We start from the raw sequence: 17,771 nt of genomic DNA, 5'->3' as shown, positions 1-17,771 counted from the left end.
CCACCTTTTTCTGCTTAGGATATATATTAGTAGCTACCACCTATACTTTTAACGACCATTTACTTACCCTTTCGGGACGTTCGTTGCTTTCACACTGTAGAAGAAAGAAGGCGTTTGTTTCAGTATTTACTGACCTTTATGAGTATATGTATACATGAGATTCGGCATACAAAACCAGCTTTGTATGCTTTGAATTCATTAGCATTCAATCTAATCTCCAGCTACCAACTATATACTTAACTAACCATCCTTCACTGACCTCTTTTTTCATTATTATGGGACAATGAAATCCTATAACTTCCTCCGATCTCTCTTATTAGAGCCAATTCCTCGACCTTAGATCACATCGTGGAATACATGGCACTAGCCAACTCTTTCGAGCCACACTTGTTTGATATTTTGAGGTTTTACTGATGACTATGTTTTGTTAGGCTCATTGATTATTGTTTTACAAACGAGGATTCCACAAACATAGCTAAGTTTAAGGCATAACTCACCGACTGGGATTTTCGGGATTTCATAAATATTCTTAGACCTGACCCAACACTTCTCTTACTCTCTCAAGGATTTCTTGGATCAAAATCAACAGGAGTTCAGCAGTGCTTAAACTGATACATTGGTAAACGAACAGAAACTTCATATTTGAAACTTACACAGTTATTTTAACAGAAATAGAAACAAAGCTTTATTTAAATTGGAAATAACTTCATCCAATTCAACAATTAAACACACAAACAGTAATAATAATAGAACTGAGCCTTCTTTTTTAACATATTTCAAGGATGGGTGGCGAAGACTGGTGGGTTAAGTGGCTTTGGAACTGGCTTCTTGAGGAATGGATGAATGGGGATTGGCTTCTTGAGAAATGGATGATGAACTGGGATTGGCTTCTTCAGAAAAGGATGTTTGTATGGAATTGGCTTTAGAAATGGCTTCTTCAAGTATGGCTTGTGGTGATGAAGAAACATGAATTTCTCTTCTTGGTCTTCCTCTCCATTTTTAGCTGCTACACCAGCAGCACCTGCATATAAATTCCCTTCATTACAATCCTTACTATCACTTGGTTTCATTGGAATTTTAGCCTAAAGCGACTAGATTCTATAGATCGTAGTAATTCGTCGACCTCTCTAAACTAAAATACAATACAATTTCACTTCTGGGTCGGCCATCTTGACCTCTTATTGAACAACATTAGACAAAGAACACAGAATGTGTGCAAAGAACTACAGTTTTCATTACAAGGGGTTGAGCAAAACAAGAAAATAAGCCTCAAAATGCCAAAAAAATGTAAGTAAAGTACCTTGGGCAGAGTGGAGTTCGGCAACATTTTCTTCTGCTGCAAAGCAGAAATTCACAAACAGAAGCAAGGACAGGATAATACCCAGAAAAATGGAAGCAGTTTTCATTGCAGAGCTAAATTTGCTTCAAATGTGGTTTGGTTGAGAAGGCTCTGTGATGTGTTTGTTTTGGCAATCCTCATTATATAGCTTCATCAGTGAGGCCTTTTTGAGTGGCAACCACTTTTGAAGCTGTGTTAATGCTGCTAAAATTCTTGGTGCTCAAACTGTTTGGTAATTAAGGGGAGTGTCTTTCTAGTCTCAGCCTCCTTTTTCGTTTAAGATTCATTATTATTTGCTTTCATCTCCAACTACTACCTGTACCACTAAACATTTTGCTTGCCTTCTATTCTCTACAGAGACTAGTTCTTGAATTTTCAACTGAAACTTTCGAAATTTATAAAATTCAAAAGATTACTGTTCGTGTTCCATAAGACGTAAGATTCAATTTTATATCTAAAAGAGGGATCTCGTTTACATAGAATTACAAGTTTTGCACTTAGAAAGCAAAAAAGTAAAAGAAAATTTAGTTCTCTTGTTCTTAATGACAAGAATGATTTTACTAAAAGCACTTCTTGCATTAAATTCTATCGACCTTAGGTTATTTAATTTTCGTCAATTTATAGGCAATTTGGTCGGGTTTTCTTTGTAAGTGATTGGAAATATTGCTAAAGTTTCTTCCTATGAACAGATGGGAGCACTTTTTCAACTCCTATAGGCCTAATACCAAGAAAGTCTCAATAACTTTCTTTCTTTGGGATATCTGAAATAGGGATTAACAGAATAAAACAGCAGCAAGAAAGAGACAAAGTGTTCCCTTTTTATTATTTCTTATTTCCTGACAATCAATCTTCCAAATATATATACAAAGGCTAACAAGTTATTTATTCGAAGGCCTACAATCAATATCCAAAACCAAACATGGAATTTGCAGTGAGAAAGATATAGGCAAGAAGCAAAGAGAAGTTGGAAAGAATCAAACTTTAGCTCCAAGCAAGATCATCAACATGTCCTTGTAGTCTCCAGATGTGTCGCCAATGACATCGTCGTCGAGCTTGCTTTTGAACATGTTGGCATACTCTTCTCTAATTTTCATTGTGTCTATCTCAGCTCGACTTACAATGGCTCTGGTTAGAGAGTCTTCATCTGTTCCAAGCCCAACAATGGCCTTGTTGATTACCTGCAGCAAAATTCCACAATGGAAACTTTTCATGCATGTAAGGTGATAGAAGTATGTGCAGAAATTAGTCTCCTGTTTAGAATTCAATCAAATATTCTTTCCGAGTTGAGTTCATCAATGATCTTTGAATGACTTTATGTGATGTATCACGTCGGTTGGGGAGGAGAACGAAACACCCATTATAAGAATGTGGAAACTTCTCCCTAGCAGACGTGTTTTAAAGTCTTGAGGGGAAGCCCGAAAGGGAAAGCCCAAAGCAGACAATATCTGCTAGGTGGGCTTGGGCCGTTACACTTTATGTTTATGTTTTTCCTGGAAGGAAAGAGCATCTCACCTTATAAAGAAGATGCAGAGTTCAAGAACTATTTTGTTTTTCCTTGAAGGAAAGAGCATCTCACCTTGGCAAAGTGTTTTTCAGGAGTGTCAATGCACAAAATCGCAATTTTGAAGAGAGATTCTAAATCACTATTTCCACATTTCACAATGTCCTGTAAATGAAATGCAAAACTGAACTTCCAAGAGAGAAAATGAAAAGACAAAAAGAAAGAAAAGAGTTTACAAACAATTTGTTATTAAAGGCTGAACCTGGTCAATAGGTTTTCCATACTTTTGCTTATAGCATGCAAAGGTTGCTCTAAGCTGAAAGAAATTTCTTGTGCTGAGTATCCAAATGACACCGCTGTGGTTTATTTGCTTTGCTTTGATAGCATCGTGTAATAAATCGGCTTCTGAATCAGCAACAATACCGTCCACCACCTCTTTATCATGCCTGAAGGAACTCACCATACCAACTAGAAGCTTTACAATATCCAAAACAAAAGGTTCTTCAATATTGCAACCTCAACAGTATACAATGCAATTGGAACAGATGAACAAGTCATCTCTTGAAGCTTTTCAAAGATATTCAAAGAGTGTCGAACATTTTATGGAGTCAAATTGCAAGTCTGACCAAAAATGTTTCGGTATCATTACTCATTTCGTGTAATGATATTTGCTAATTCATGAAGATGGAATGTATCTGCAACTATCAAAGCACAATGTTCTAAAGAATTGACCACTTTCTTTCAAGCAACTTATCTATATCATTTGGACATACCAAGCATCAATGCAGGAAAAACTATGGTCTAATTTTGTGGTGATTTCATTTATAGTCTTTTAAATGCTTAAACAAATTTCTGTGCTAAAAATAGGTCTTCGAAAATCACTGTTTTAGTTCTCAAATTTTACTAGGATTTGAAATATATTTCTACAAAGTAAATAATGAAACCAAGAACAAAATGTTCATCGAATAGACATTAAATTAGACTCAGCCCAAGAATTCAAGCCCGTGTATCAATTCACTTGAGACTGAGAAATTTTTTTTACAATTGTACCTTTCTAAGAGGCATGGAGACGGTGGAGAAAATGTCTTCTTCAAGCGAGCAATCAAAGAGAGAACAGTAGGCCTGCCTTACTGCCATTAAATGGTGAGGAGATGTTGCACAGGCTATCTCGATTAATACTTGAAGCTCATGGATGCCTTTCTTATATGACCTCAAGGCTTCATTTGCCAATCTGGCATCCCTTTCTGCAGGATCATATACCCACAAAATTGCCGCTTTCTACTCATAAAAAGCTTAAATTAGAGATGGATAAGGGAAAAGAAGATATTAGTGGAAATTAAGTGGTTATTGCTCAATGTCAGCTTTAAGAACAACTCCTTGAAAATCCAAATTTTCACATCCAAAAGCAGGAGAGCAGGGAAAAAATAACACAAAAAACAAGCAAAATACAACTTATTTGACTACAAAATTGAAACTATTGATCCCTTATAGAACAAGTATCAAAACAACGGAAGAATTTTGTTTGTTCTAAATGCCAATGAAACTTCAAGACTGAAATCTAAAAAAAACAACAAAGAGTGTAACCTTTCTTTCCCTTTCAGGCTTTTCCCTCAAGGTTTTTAAAACGCATCTACTAGAGAGAGGCTTCCACACCCTTATAAAAAAAATATTTCATACCCCTCTCCAACCGATGTGGGATCTCACAAGGGTTGATTGGTTAAGAATGTGGAGTGTGATCGGGAAATGTAAAGAGCTACGAGTAATAAGCATACTCTAAAATCACCAGAGAGTTCATTGTTGATGCGATCAATGAGTCCCTCATTGTATAGCTCGACATATGTCTCTCTAATAGCCTTCCTTTGTGCCGCATTTCTTTGTCCTAATATCCTTATCAATGCCTTCTCATCCGTTCCCCATCCTAACACATTATGGGAAATAGTATTAGAAATAGACAACACAAACACCAGTCATGTATCAAGAAGATTGGTGATCAATGACTTGGTGAAAAGTAAATCAAAATCCCAGAAAAAAAAAATTAACTGCAGAAGAAATACTAAACTCATTAAATTCTCATTCTGCTGCAGGAAAAAAACATATATGGCAGAAAACGTGGAAACAAAGGGCTCTATACCATCAGGAAGCAAACTATGAAGGAACTTGATTGCTTACAACTCTCAACAGCAGCTCGAACGTTAAAAATGAAGAACTACTAGATTAGAGAGATTTTAACATGTCAATTAAGCTAAACTCGTTTACTATTAATTGTTAACTCTCTGTCTAATCAATCAAATTTTATTTTATTTTTTAATTTTATTTCATTTCAAAAAAAATTAAAATATATATATATATATGTTAAGCGAGTAAGATAGCTTTAAAAAAAGAATGAGTATTCCCGGGTCGAATTAGATCGGGTTGATATGTTAAGAGAGTAAAATAGCTTTCAAAAATAGAGTATTCAAGGGTTGAATTAGGTCGGGTTGGAATATTTTTTAAACCCAACGCAATGGTTTTAATCTAAAATTTTTTCAGTTAAATAATAATGAATCCAACCCAACCCAATTATAATTTTTTTAAGTTGAGTTAGTTCCGAGTCCAAACCAACCAAATTTATTGTTAATTTTGAAAAACACATATAATGGGCGACTTTCGTTTTTTAAATTAGCCCAAAATTTCAAAATATTTTATAATAAATAAAACAGATTTAGAAAACAGAAGGAACAAATATAACGATCCATACGATTCCTGAAAAATAAATAAATAAATCAATCGAATAAGATGAGAAGAAGAAGAGTGCAGCCAAGCCATCAGCCGAATAGTTTAACATTGTCTGGACATAAAGACTCCATTACTGAGAATTGAGAACTCAACTCACGACGATAAAGCTCAAACTATCAGAAAATTAAAGACGACTTCAATTCAAACAAAATCCACGCATTACATAGAACTTTAAGCAGAAAAATCAAATAGAAAAACAAAAACATGCAGAATCCACAGATAAGTTAATGAAAATCGAAAGCGAAAGATAACTAGAATGAAAATGTTAAAGAGTTCATCGAAAGCAAACCATCAAAAGCTTTCTTGAGCCTATCACAGTCCTCAGCAGGAGAAGGAACGATCTCCGGCACTCTCAGAGTTCCCATATTTTCCGTCAGAAACCTCTCCTCCTCCGGCGAAAAGGAATGGCCGGAATCCGATTTCGATTTCCTCCACGAGAAGCTCTTGAACGAGAAACTGCTCATTTTCAGAGCTCTGAAATGTAATTGATAATACAAAGAAATAAATTTCTCTCTGTTTTCCGTTTGTTTTTCCCTCCCTCAAACTTCGCTACAATACAACGCAATAAGCAGATTTTGTTTTCCCTCAACTCATTTGACGAAAATACCCTTCATGTCCTTCTGATTTCAACCCCATCTTCTGTTCAATGTTTGCAAAGAAGGCCTTACATAGACTCTTTTTGCTATTTGGTCCCTAAATATCTCGGAAATTACACGAAGCTGCCGTATTTTATGGAATATTACGCTGGGTACAAATTTAGTTTGTGATGAATTATGTACTGAATTGCAAAAAAGTAACGGATGGAATGGCCACGTTTTCATCGAGCCGTTAAGTTTGAGTCCTAACGAGAAAAATCAACGACAAAGACGCTCGTATTTACTATTTACACGTTATCATTAACGGCTACCATTGGAGCCAGCTGCAATAAATTGATGGGATAACTTAAAAGCTTTTTTTCCTTAATAAAAAATGTTTTGCATTTTTAATATTTTAACAAAAATAAAACAATAAATATATATATATAAACATATTACAAAGAGTTTAATAGCGTTTTGTATATTATCGAATAATTTTAATTCGAAGAAAAATATAGAAATTGTGCATTATTCAGTGGGGTTTGGATGCTTATCCACATTTCTTTTTTTTTTTTTTTTTTTTGAATTTTAGTATAAATAATAATTATTGATGAAATTTAAATAATTTGTGGCCTTTTGTATGTTTATTTATATTTTTATTATTTTTGTGGTTATTATATTTATTTTTTCTTGTTGGATATTTGTCTTCAACATCTACTGAACATCTTTTCATTGTTTAAGAAGCAACAAACATGTTTTCTGACTTTTATTGTCTTTTTTTATAAATTAATTTTAAAAAACAAAACATACTTTTTTTTATTCAAAATATTATTATTATTATTATCCCACAATTACTTAAATATTCGTATTGAAATAAAAATTTTCCTTCAAAGATTATGTATTTTAAGCATTTTTTAATTTAATCTAACTAAATATTTTTTTTTTCTTTAAATTTTTATCATATTAATGTTGAAAATTTAATTTTTACCTTTTATGGTTTAAAATATTTATATTTATTACTTATATTTTTTAGGGGTGCTTGAGACATCCCGCATGTTATGGTCGAAAAACTTAATGTTTCTCGCTTCTCTTTGGTAATAAATAGCTCGAGTGGAAATATGACTTTGATTACAACAATAATGAGTCTTTCTCAATGCGAAACTTTGTATATAATTAGGTTTTTCATCGGAACGATCTAATGTATATTCGACTTTTTTAAAAATGGAGCGTTGTACAAGATTTCATTTCATTTATGTCAATTATCCAAATCTTACTCGTGAATCGAGAATCTAAATATGGGAGCCATATAATATAATCACACGTGAAAAACAACAAATTGAAGGGACAAATTTGAAGGGATAAGCCTTGTGGCCTTGGTCCTTTCTCCAACATCATCAATGACCTGCCAGCCCATCAATTATTGTCCTCGTGTAAAAAAAAAAAAAAAACTACGTATTATTGTTTTTAAAGCATGTAAATTGTATGAAATAATATGAAAATGAGACGTGTGAAAATTGAATAAAACAATGGAATAAAATATGTGGAGCTCGCTTCAAACCAGCAAAAAATGAGGGAGAGAATGAAGAGAAATTTCTCCTAGTTAGCTAAACGGGGCAGAAGATAAAGATTATATTAAGGATTATATTCCTCTCCTTCCCCTTAAACCTCCGCACCCTACTTCTCCTCGTGTTTTTATGTATAAATATAAATATTATATTTTTGCTTCTTAAATAAGCATTTTGACAAATGATATCAAACAATTTATTATTCTTGTACTAACAAAATAAATATTAAATTATTTTTTATTTGAAACTAAACTAAAACCACGTGGAATAAATAAAGACGGTAATAAAATTAATAATAAGTTTAGTTAAAGGTTTAAAAAATTGACTATTATAAATTTAAAAGTAATTTATGGAGATTTTATTAAGTTTTTATGGATCTTGTTTTATATTTCGAATGGATTGTGAATAGTAATTTTTTAAATTGTTTTTAGTTTTTGTGATCACAAATTCATTATGAATTAAAACTTTTAAATCTATATCTTTATTATAAAAATAAAAAATGATTAATAAATAGGGAATAAACTCAATTTAATTTTATAAAAATTAAAAAATTTGAAATATAATATTATATCTAGAAGTGTTCATATGATCTGATAATTCAATAACTCAATCAATCTAATTGTCTACCCAACCCAAATCATGAAAGTCAGGTTGAGTAAAAAAAAATTTAGTTTGAGGTGGGTTGAATATTAATGTAACGACACAAATCCACCGCTAGATATTGTCCTCTTCGGACTTTTTCTTTAGGACTTCCGCTCAAACCTTTAAAAGACAACCAGACAATTCAACTCAACCTTAAAAATAGATAAAACTCTTTTTAGTTTGTTATTGTCACCAACAACCCAAAATTTCCAATTGGTTCAAAAAGATTTCTCCAACTCAATCCAATCTAACCAGAGCATACTGGATAACAAAATTAATTTTAAATTTTTTATTTTTAGATTACTTTCCCTAACAGTTTCTTAATCTCTCAAAATTTTGAAGTAAATTATAAAATTGAATGGAAAATCAAAACATATAATATACCATGAGTAAATAGTCAAAAGTTTACTTAATTCTTGCAATAATGGCTATACATCAAATTATTATTTCAAAAAATATATAATAATAGGAAAGAAATTTTGGGATAATAATGTGGGTCCCACCGAATTTTTTTGGGGGTAGAAATGCAATTTCAGTAGAGTATGGGTCTGTAATTAAGAGAAAGTAATCAAAATTAAACAAACATTTTGGTACGAATAGAAAAATACGAAAATCTGAGGACCGAACAGCTAATGGAGGAAAGCAAACAAAAAAACAGACACGTCATTTCTATATTATTATATTTTAAAAGCGTTATTTTAAATTATTTATTTATTTTTAACTGACTTTAAAAAACATTAAACTTAATATCATTTATTACTTTTATTAATAACAATTTTCCCTCTCCCTCTCTCTCTTGTTTCCCATTAATACTTTAATAAATTACAAAGTAACGTGGCATAATTTTTACAAACTTAAATAAATATTAATTAAGAAATTAAAAAAAAAACTTAATTTTTCACATATCATAAATAATAAAAAAAATGGAATTTATTTTATAATTAGTAAAGGGATATTCCATTTTTTAAAAATACAAATAAAAATTTTAAGGCTTTCACTCACTGATTAAAAAATATATATAGTTTGTATTTCTATTAATATATTTTAAAAAATAAATAAAAATAGAAGAGTGGCATTTCATTAACAAAGTGGTTTTAATTCTTAAAAACGAAAATATTAAATTGTTAGGAAAAAGAAGAGTGAAATGACGAAAATGGGCATCTCGAGTTTGTTTTATAACGCGGGAGGAATTAGATGAGGGGATTGTACACTGCTTTTCCCTCTTCTTCGTCTTCTTCGTCTTCTTCGTCTTCTTCGTCTTCTTCGTCTTCTTCGTCTTCTTCTTCTCCGTGATCAAATAAGCAATTGAGAAATGGCGGATTCTGCCATGGAAGTTCTCACTCGAGCTCTCTCAGGTCAACTCCTCATTCCTTCTTCTCCATTACTCCGTCATTAATTTCCTCTCTCCTCCATCGTTGCTTGCGTTTTCTTTTCCTTCTTTCTCATCCTGAATGCGAAATTCATCGAAATCTGTTCATTGATCTTCATTTTTCTTGACTCAGAATATGGATTGAGTACGTATTTTAGTGTTCGATCGGAAATTTTACTTTTCGCCGGAGAAATATGATCTCTGGCCTCGACTTGTCAGTGTCTCTCTGTTTTTCTTACTCTGTCGCGAAAACTTCATGAACTCTTTGGACTTCGCCGAAGAAAAACAACTCCGGCCACCGTGACAGTTTCTCTCTGTTTTTCTTACATATCGTTTTCGTAGCACTAGAAATTTACTTCAACAAAATATTGTGATGAGATTTTCTATTAAATTGATTTTTGGTTGAACTCTTGTGAAATTTACAGATAAATGCAATCTGATTTCTGGAATCCATTTTCAGTATTAATTTTCAATCGAATTACCTCCTCTGCATATTTTAATTTTGGTGCTCTGTTAATTTATAGTTACTTTTTTGCTATCATTTTAGTTATTTTATATGATTTAAAGAAACATATTTACTTTTTTGTAAACGCAAAGAGAAACGAAAATAAAAAATAAAGAAATGTTTGTGCTGTATCGAGATTTTTTTTAAAATATAAGATTAAAAAAATATACATTTAAATGAAAAAACAAACATTTTAGGCCTTTCTCAGTAAATTAAAATACTCATTAATGACATTATTTACATTTTATTGTTATTTTTTAATATATATTTCTATCACTTTTTTAATATTGTAATGAAAATGTAGATTTATCCCATTAATGAATATGTGAAAGTAAAAAAAAAACGAAAAAAAAAGTTAAATTTCCCTTTCCGGCTCTCCTTGGGTTTTCCCTTTCGGAGAAGCTTTCCTTCAAGGAAGGAAAACAGGTCTGCTTGGCGAAGGTTTCATACCCTTATAAATTGTGGTCCAATGTGCCCAAAAACAGTGATTTGTTCTCCTCTCCAACCAATGTGGGACCACCCTCCACCCCTCGTGTCTATGACCCTTATAAATTGTGGTCCAATGTGCCCAAAAACAGTGATTTGTTCTCCTCCCCAACCAATGTGGGACCACCCTCCACCCCTCGTGTCTATGACGTGATTGACTTTGATACCATTTGTAACAACTCAGTCTCCCCCTAAAGGCTTTCTGCTACGGGAAAGTTTACACACCCTTATAAATGGTGGTATATTTTCCTCTTTGGGCTTTCCCTTCCGGTCTTCCCCTCAAGGCTTCAAAACTTGTTTAATAGGGGAAGGTTTTCACACCCTCCCTTATAAATGGTGGTTTGTTCTCATCCTCAACCAATGTGGGGACATCACAGACAATATCTAATGTGTCAAATTCTTTATACATTTCTCAAAATTCAATATCTTGAATAAGAGTCGGCTAATTTTCTTTCTAGTTAATTAGAAAATCACATGTGTGGTAGACATTTAGTTAATCTTATATTTTTTGACATTGGCAATCATTATATTGTTTAAATTATAATGGACACATAAAATGACTGAAATACATGAGATTTAGAAAGAAAAAAAAAAAAAAAAAAGTGATCCATTTGAGAAATGTGAAATGAAAAGCAGGGCATGGAATAAACGAGAAGGCAATGATAGAGACATTGGGGAAATGGGATCAGGAGGAGAAGAGATTGTTCAGAAAGAGTAGCAGCCAATTTTTCAGTGAAGATGAACGCTGCTGCTTTGAGCGGTGGGAAGAACACGGCATGCGACTGCTCAAACATGAATTCATGCGCTTCAAGGTATCCCTTTTGTTTGTTCTTCATAAAAATGGATTACTCATTTCAACCATACGAAGCTTGATGTGTCACTGTCGTCCGTGGATGGATGATGCAGAATGCCATGGTGCTATGGACGACACATCCATGGGAAAGAGACGCTCGTTTGGTAAAGGAAGCATTGAGCAAAGGGCATCATGGCCAGAACTTGAACATCCTCATAGAAGTGGCTTGTACTAGAACTTCTGATGAGCTCTTGGGCGCAAGGAAGGCTTACCATTCCTTGTTTGATCTTTCCATTGAAGAAGATGTCGCTGCCCACATGAATGGCCCTCAACGCAAGGTTTGTTCTTATAAAATTCAACTTTTTCATAATTCTTCCTCGCAATGGTAATTGGTAATTGACCGGTCTGTTAACGATTTCTTTTCTTACCGTAGTTTGCACCAAATGTTAGTTTTTAAAACTTGACTTAGGAAGTAGTGCTTATAAACTTTAAAGGGTTTTCAAAAAATTCAATCACTTGAAAATTTGAATCCAATTCAACTGATACCATTTAAGTTAGATTCAAATAAATGAAAATTTTATGAATTTGGTTGATTTATGGTTCCTAATCTTCTAAGGAGTTGATAAGAGTTATTTTATGTTAAAAAAATTTCCAATTCAAATAATTTGGTCGGATCTAAAATCTAACTCAAGAACACTCATAGCTACCCTAATCCTTTTTAAGTGGTTGTGGTTATTTTGGAATGCAGCTTTTGGTTGCATTAATGAGCGCATATAGATACGAAGGACCAAAGTACAAGGAGGAGACAGCAAAGTTGGAAGCAAAAGAAGTTGCTCATGCAATTGAGGAAGCAGCCACCCAAAAGAGCAGCCTCATAGAACACGACGACGTTGTGCGAATACTCTCAACAAGAAGCAAACATCATCTCCATGCCCTCTACAAACACTACAACGAAATCTCAGCTGGCCGATCCATTGTTGAGGTACTTTCATTTTCACATGCTACCTAATTATCTCATATCAAGAACTTATGGACAATGAAAAATATTCTGTAGGTCCCAAGAATCTTTGATTCAATCGAGGATCCTTTTAAGAACATCAGTTTATGACACTTCCATGCATATTTTTCTTCCAAATGAGATAGAAATTTGAACACTGAAGATTGAGACGGTTTTTTCTTTCTTTTTGTAGGATCTTCGTGGTGACTTGAGTCTTCAAGAGGCAGTGTTGTGCTTAGTCAATCCCGTAAAGTATTTCACTCAGGTATGTAAACTTCAAAAACGTGTGGAGTCTGAGTCGGAATGGAGAATCTTTGTTTAAATGGAGAGGGAGTGAAAAAAGATTTCACTCCATTAACTAAACAGGGCCAAGACACAAAACTAATTTATTAAAATAGGAGGTGGAGACAAGGATGGGGAAGAACTCCCCGTCACTGCTCTGCCCCATGAACATATCTACTATTGTACTAAACTAAAGAGCTTGATTTCGTTGTTTTATGTCTTCTTAGATTCTGAATGTGGCATTAAGAGTTGAGGCAGACAAGAAAATAAAAAAGGCGTTGACTCGAATCGTAGTTACAAGAGCTGATAAAGATATGAAGGAGATCAAAGCTGAGTTCAAAAATGAGTATGAAGTTTCATTGGGCGAGAGGATTGAGAGTGTGTGCAATGGCAGCTACAAAGATTTCTTGCTCACTTTGCTGGCAAGATCAGACTGATTCTAGTTACCATGAATGAGTGGTTTTAAGATGGAAATTTGTTGTGTTTAATTTATATGTATGAATTCCCATTCTCTATTGCTTATAATAAATTGAAACATTGTCAAAATTTCAATGCCCATGTTACGATTATGATTGTAATTTTATTATTTTAAAATGTATTTTTATTTGTTACCGAACACTGTACTTATTAGATTATGATTGAATATATGGCCCAAAATTAGTGCATAAATACATTATATTAGTAAGAAAACTCAATGGTAAGCTTAATGTAATCATTATTTAATTGAAGAGACTTTAATCAAAGGGCCAACCCTTTCCTTTTCTTGATTTTGTCCATATCTCTTTTTCCTTATTTTTGATGCAAAAAGTCTTTCAATATTTAAGAAAATATCCAAAGACAAGAACATTAAGAAACCAAAAGGATCAAACTTTTCCATTTTTTAAGGTCATTATTGGCCGACAATTAGTGGCACAAATTGAATTATAGCTTATGGGTTAAGATAGCTTCCTTCCTCCTAATATGGTCGTAAATATGAGTGCGTTGTTCTTGTATTTACATAAGTTCATAGATTAAACTCGTGTTCTATCATCGTTACATAAAAATAAGAAACCTAATAGGTTCGTTGTTCTTGTACTTGCATAAATTCGTAGATTAAACTCGTGTTCTATCATCGTTACATATAAATAAGAATCCTAAATTAAAGTAAGGATAGTTTTAACGGTAATTAGCAAACATCCGTTCAAATCTCCCTATTACATTTGTTTATTATATACCTGCATTGATGTGCTATAACAAATATGGATTTGTTACTATATAGTTTGGCTAAGTTAGATATTTGGTGAGTCGAGGTTAGAGGGAGAATAATATCTTAGTAAAATAGAATACATCTAAAAAAAGCAACTACTTTGGGAGAGAAATATAGGAACAACACAAGACCTTAATTGATATATAAATAAGTCCACATTACAAAACCAAAACCAAGCATTCTTCAACAAACACAAGACTCGGAGCACCAGCAGCTTATTATTATTATAAAGCAACTACTTACAAGCCGATTAAAACACACTCAGAGCAAGGATAAAGTTGTGCTTTAAGTAAGTAACTCATCAGCTTACTTAGTTGCCCAAAAGAGCAAGGATGAAGTGCTTGTAGTCGCCAGAGGTCTCCTTGGACACAGCATCATCAAGGGTCACGCTGTTTCTCTTGTGATAAGCCTCCTTTATCAGCCTCAGGTCCTTCTCTGCCCTTGTCACCACCACTCGAGTCAACGCATCCTCGTCGCTCTTCCCGACCTTCTTGATTGCATTTCGCACCACCTGTTCACCATATACAAACAACTATTAATCCAAGAATAGAAATGGATGGATTGGATTATGAGATTCGGCCAACATCAAGAAATGGAAGGGGAAGCTTTTCAGCTCTTTAGTGAAGATTTCTTGAAGGAACACATTAAAACATGCACATGAACAACAACTTAATCTACTTTGATATGAGTTTCATTCATCACCTTCTCATAGTATTTGATAGGGTCATTGATGCATCGAATCACAGTTCTAAGTGCTTCGGTGAACTCATTGGCAGCACGGTCTTGACCCAATTGCTGCAACAGAGGAAAAAAAAGAACACCCAACTTATAAATTTCCAACATAACTCAGCTTCAAAGATGATGGTAATTTAACAAGGAATGTCAGAATGTCAGAATCTCCGAAAGTCTCGGAGTAATATGATCAACATTAATATCATCAATGTAATCTATGATCTTTACACTTAGTTCTATATACCTTAGAGATAGAAATGCCATTAGCATCTTTGTAGCTATTGAAAGTTGCAATCAGCTGTGCCTTACTCCTAGTGGTTAGGATCCTTATAACATCTTCATGATGGAAGGTCTTCTCTTTAATTGCCTTCTCAAGTATCCCAGCTTCTGACTTCGCGAGTCTTGCATCTATCTCTTGACCATTGTAACGATATGCACTCACTAATCCCACCAACAGCTGCAGCAATTATAATAAACCCATCAATCAACAATCACAAAAACTATTATCCCCGTTCTTCAGTTCAATTTGATCATGCCATTCTTTACTCATCCTCTTGCGGGCCGGGGTTCTAAATCCTCCCCCACAATTGACAAAAACAAAAGTCATGTGCTAGTAGAATCTCTATGTTTAGAGTTCCATTATTTTATTTTAGTCTCTTCCAGTTTCAAATTCCCCCAATACATCAGATCTCTAATAAATTTTTTAATACTGGGTTTTGCCCCTGATTAGAATTTCTTCTCAGTTCAGAACGTGGCATAAAATCTATATATTTAATGGGAAGGAAGATCCTCTCCTCTCTCTTGGATTACTGTTTAATCTGAAATCATCGAGCTCAGACTTGGTATAACAAAACAATAAGATGATAAGTTTTTTATTCTCGAAGTAGTAACTAGAACGAAATGAATCCCCAAAGAGAAATTAAAAAGTTGATCTATAACCCTAAGCTCAGCGATCCAAATACAGATGATCGACAAAGGAAACCATTATCAATGGATGATCGAGTTAATAAAATGGATAAGGGGCAAGTTACGGACCTTTCGGAATTCGTCGTGGGTGTTGGCGGCAACATCTTCCTCCAAGGATCGCTTGTACCGGTGCTGGTACGCCCTTCTGACGGCCAAGAACTCTTCAGGAGAGTAAATGCAAGATAGTTCAACAATCACTGCAAAATCTTCGTTGGGCTTCCTTAAGGCGACATGCGCCAACACAGCGTCTCTGTCCTCTGGATCTAGAATCCATCGGTACACAGCTCTCTGTTTTCACAACAAACAATCAATCAAACTCCGATTCAGCCTGTATAACAATCATATTCTACAAAAAGCGTATAAACAAGAGAACGGGTTGATCTCCTCAAAAAATAAGCAGAGAATCCAATGATTTTCGATGATCGGGAACAGGAGAGCAGTATCTGTCTATCTGAAACTGATGATGAGGACGATGATGAAGAACATAGCCATAAAAGAGAAGAATACGACGATCGATGAACTTTAAAGAGTAACAAGCAAGAATATGATGAAAAGAAGAACCTCAATGTGGCCAGAGAGCTCAGATTCAAAGCGCTTAACAAGATCCTCTTCAAAAAGCTGTTCATAAGCAATCCTGATTTGCCTCCTTTGACCAGCATTTCTGTAGCCAAGCACCGCAACAATAGCCTTCTCATCAGTCCCCCACCCTACAGAGAGAGAGAGCGAGAGAAAGAACAAGAGAGATTCAGAAAGATCAACAAAACATGATCCGATCAGACGCTAATGAGTAAACGATCCATTGAATCACCTTTGAAAGCAGCTTTAATGGCTTCTGCATCAACATTTGGGGGAGGAACATCATGAGGAACACGAAGAGTCGCCATAACTTCAAACTTGGGATGGATTTTTCAGTAGCTATGAGCAGATTCAGCTGCGGAATGCTCTCCCTCAGTCTCTACCCACGCCTTTAAATACTAAAAAAATTATTAAGCTTCTCTGTGAATTTACCAGCGCTCGTCTTGAAGTCCACGCCTCCATCAGAGATTGCTCAACGTGGCCTGCAATGGAGGCTGCCACTCATCAAGATCGACATGTCGATTTCATATTTCTAAACTAGTTTTTATTTGTAATAATTTATAATTTTTTTTTATAGGATAATTTACTTTTTAACTTTTGAATTCAAACCTCAACTCACTCAGTTTCGATCGTACTAGCAACGACGAGTGTGAGGAAGATTCAAACTACGACGTCACTGAAGACAACAACCTTACGACAATGGACAGAGCGACCAAAGTAGGACGATGAACGACACCCACTGATAGAGGGCGTACAAAAGTTTAAGGTTAAAAAGTTAATAGATAATGTTACTACACTCAATCACTGCTAGTAAATATTGTCTTTTTCAGATATAAATGGTGTTTTATTCTCTTCCCGTCCAGATAAGATATAATGGGATTAAAATTTATAAAACTACTTTCCAAGTTTATAATTAAAAAAGATTTGTTTTAATAATAAAAATTAATTTCTTTATAAAGTAAGAGAAAAAAATATCAATCAAATAAAGGGGAAGATTTGCTTTCCCGCTTAATTTCAGCAAGAAGACAAAAGAGTCTTCTTGACGTTTCACTTTAAATTAAAAAAAAATTAAAATTATATATATATATATATATTAAAAATTTTCAATTTAATCGAATTTTGAGGATAGAGGAGTTAAACCTTTTCCCCAGGTTTTATAATCATTATAATTAACACTTTTACTCTACGTAATAATAATAATAAATATTTTGCCCAAATTTTAATATTTTATTAATTTTTTAGTACATTCGAATTTTAACCATAAATATATATTTATATCCTCACTTAAAATTTATTAATATTTTGTTGCTATTTACTAAAATAAATTAGGGGTTGAAAAAGGAAAATAAATTAAAACGTTTATTGAAAAAATAAATTATAAAATAAAATAATTACATAAAAAAAATTACAATTAATTTTCCA

The 17,771-nt window shown here is 33.6% G+C and overlaps 3 protein-coding genes across 3 annotated transcripts; 1 reads left to right on the top strand and 2 right to left on the bottom strand.

Annotated features, from left to right (window-relative positions):
* Positions 1-461: 461 nt before the first annotated feature.
* LOC111489499 (annexin D3-like) lies at positions 462-6,155 on the bottom strand. The gene is made up of 7 exons (XM_023137789.1): positions 5,905-6,155; positions 4,613-4,758; positions 3,891-4,118; positions 3,103-3,315; positions 2,916-3,005; positions 1,301-2,517; positions 462-1,021 (listed from the first exon to the last, which is right to left on the bottom strand). The coding sequence occupies exons 1-6, from the start codon at positions 6,077-6,079 to the stop codon at positions 2,314-2,316; spliced, it is 1,056 nt and encodes a 351-aa protein (XP_022993557.1). The 5' UTR covers positions 6,080-6,155; the 3' UTR covers positions 462-1,021; positions 1,301-2,313.
* A 3,466-nt stretch (positions 6,156-9,621) lies between these two features.
* On the top strand, positions 9,622-13,438 carry LOC111489569 (annexin D4). Its single transcript, XM_023137909.1, has 6 exons — positions 9,622-9,752; positions 11,394-11,569; positions 11,664-11,888; positions 12,299-12,532; positions 12,741-12,812; positions 13,057-13,438. Exons 1-6 carry the CDS (start codon positions 9,710-9,712, stop codon positions 13,264-13,266), a joined length of 960 nt encoding a protein of 319 aa, XP_022993677.1. The 5' UTR covers positions 9,622-9,709; the 3' UTR covers positions 13,267-13,438.
* Positions 13,439-14,187: 749 nt separating this feature from the next.
* On the bottom strand, positions 14,188-16,743 carry LOC111489661 (annexin-like protein RJ4). The gene is made up of 6 exons (XM_023138019.1): positions 16,582-16,743; positions 16,335-16,480; positions 15,843-16,061; positions 15,052-15,264; positions 14,778-14,870; positions 14,188-14,586 (listed from the first exon to the last, which is right to left on the bottom strand). Exons 1-6 carry the CDS (start codon positions 16,655-16,657, stop codon positions 14,386-14,388), a joined length of 948 nt encoding a protein of 315 aa, XP_022993787.1. The 5' UTR covers positions 16,658-16,743; the 3' UTR covers positions 14,188-14,385.
* Positions 16,744-17,771: the final 1,028 nt, after the last annotated feature.

Source organism: Cucurbita maxima, unplaced genomic scaffold, assembly GCF_002738345.1.
Source record: "Cucurbita maxima cultivar Rimu unplaced genomic scaffold, Cmax_1.0 Cma_Scf00001, whole genome shotgun sequence".
Taxonomy (NCBI): Eukaryota; Viridiplantae; Streptophyta; class Magnoliopsida; order Cucurbitales; family Cucurbitaceae; genus Cucurbita; species Cucurbita maxima.
The sequence above is the reverse complement of the archived record's forward strand: the minus strand, read 5'-3'. Positions and strand labels throughout refer to the sequence as shown.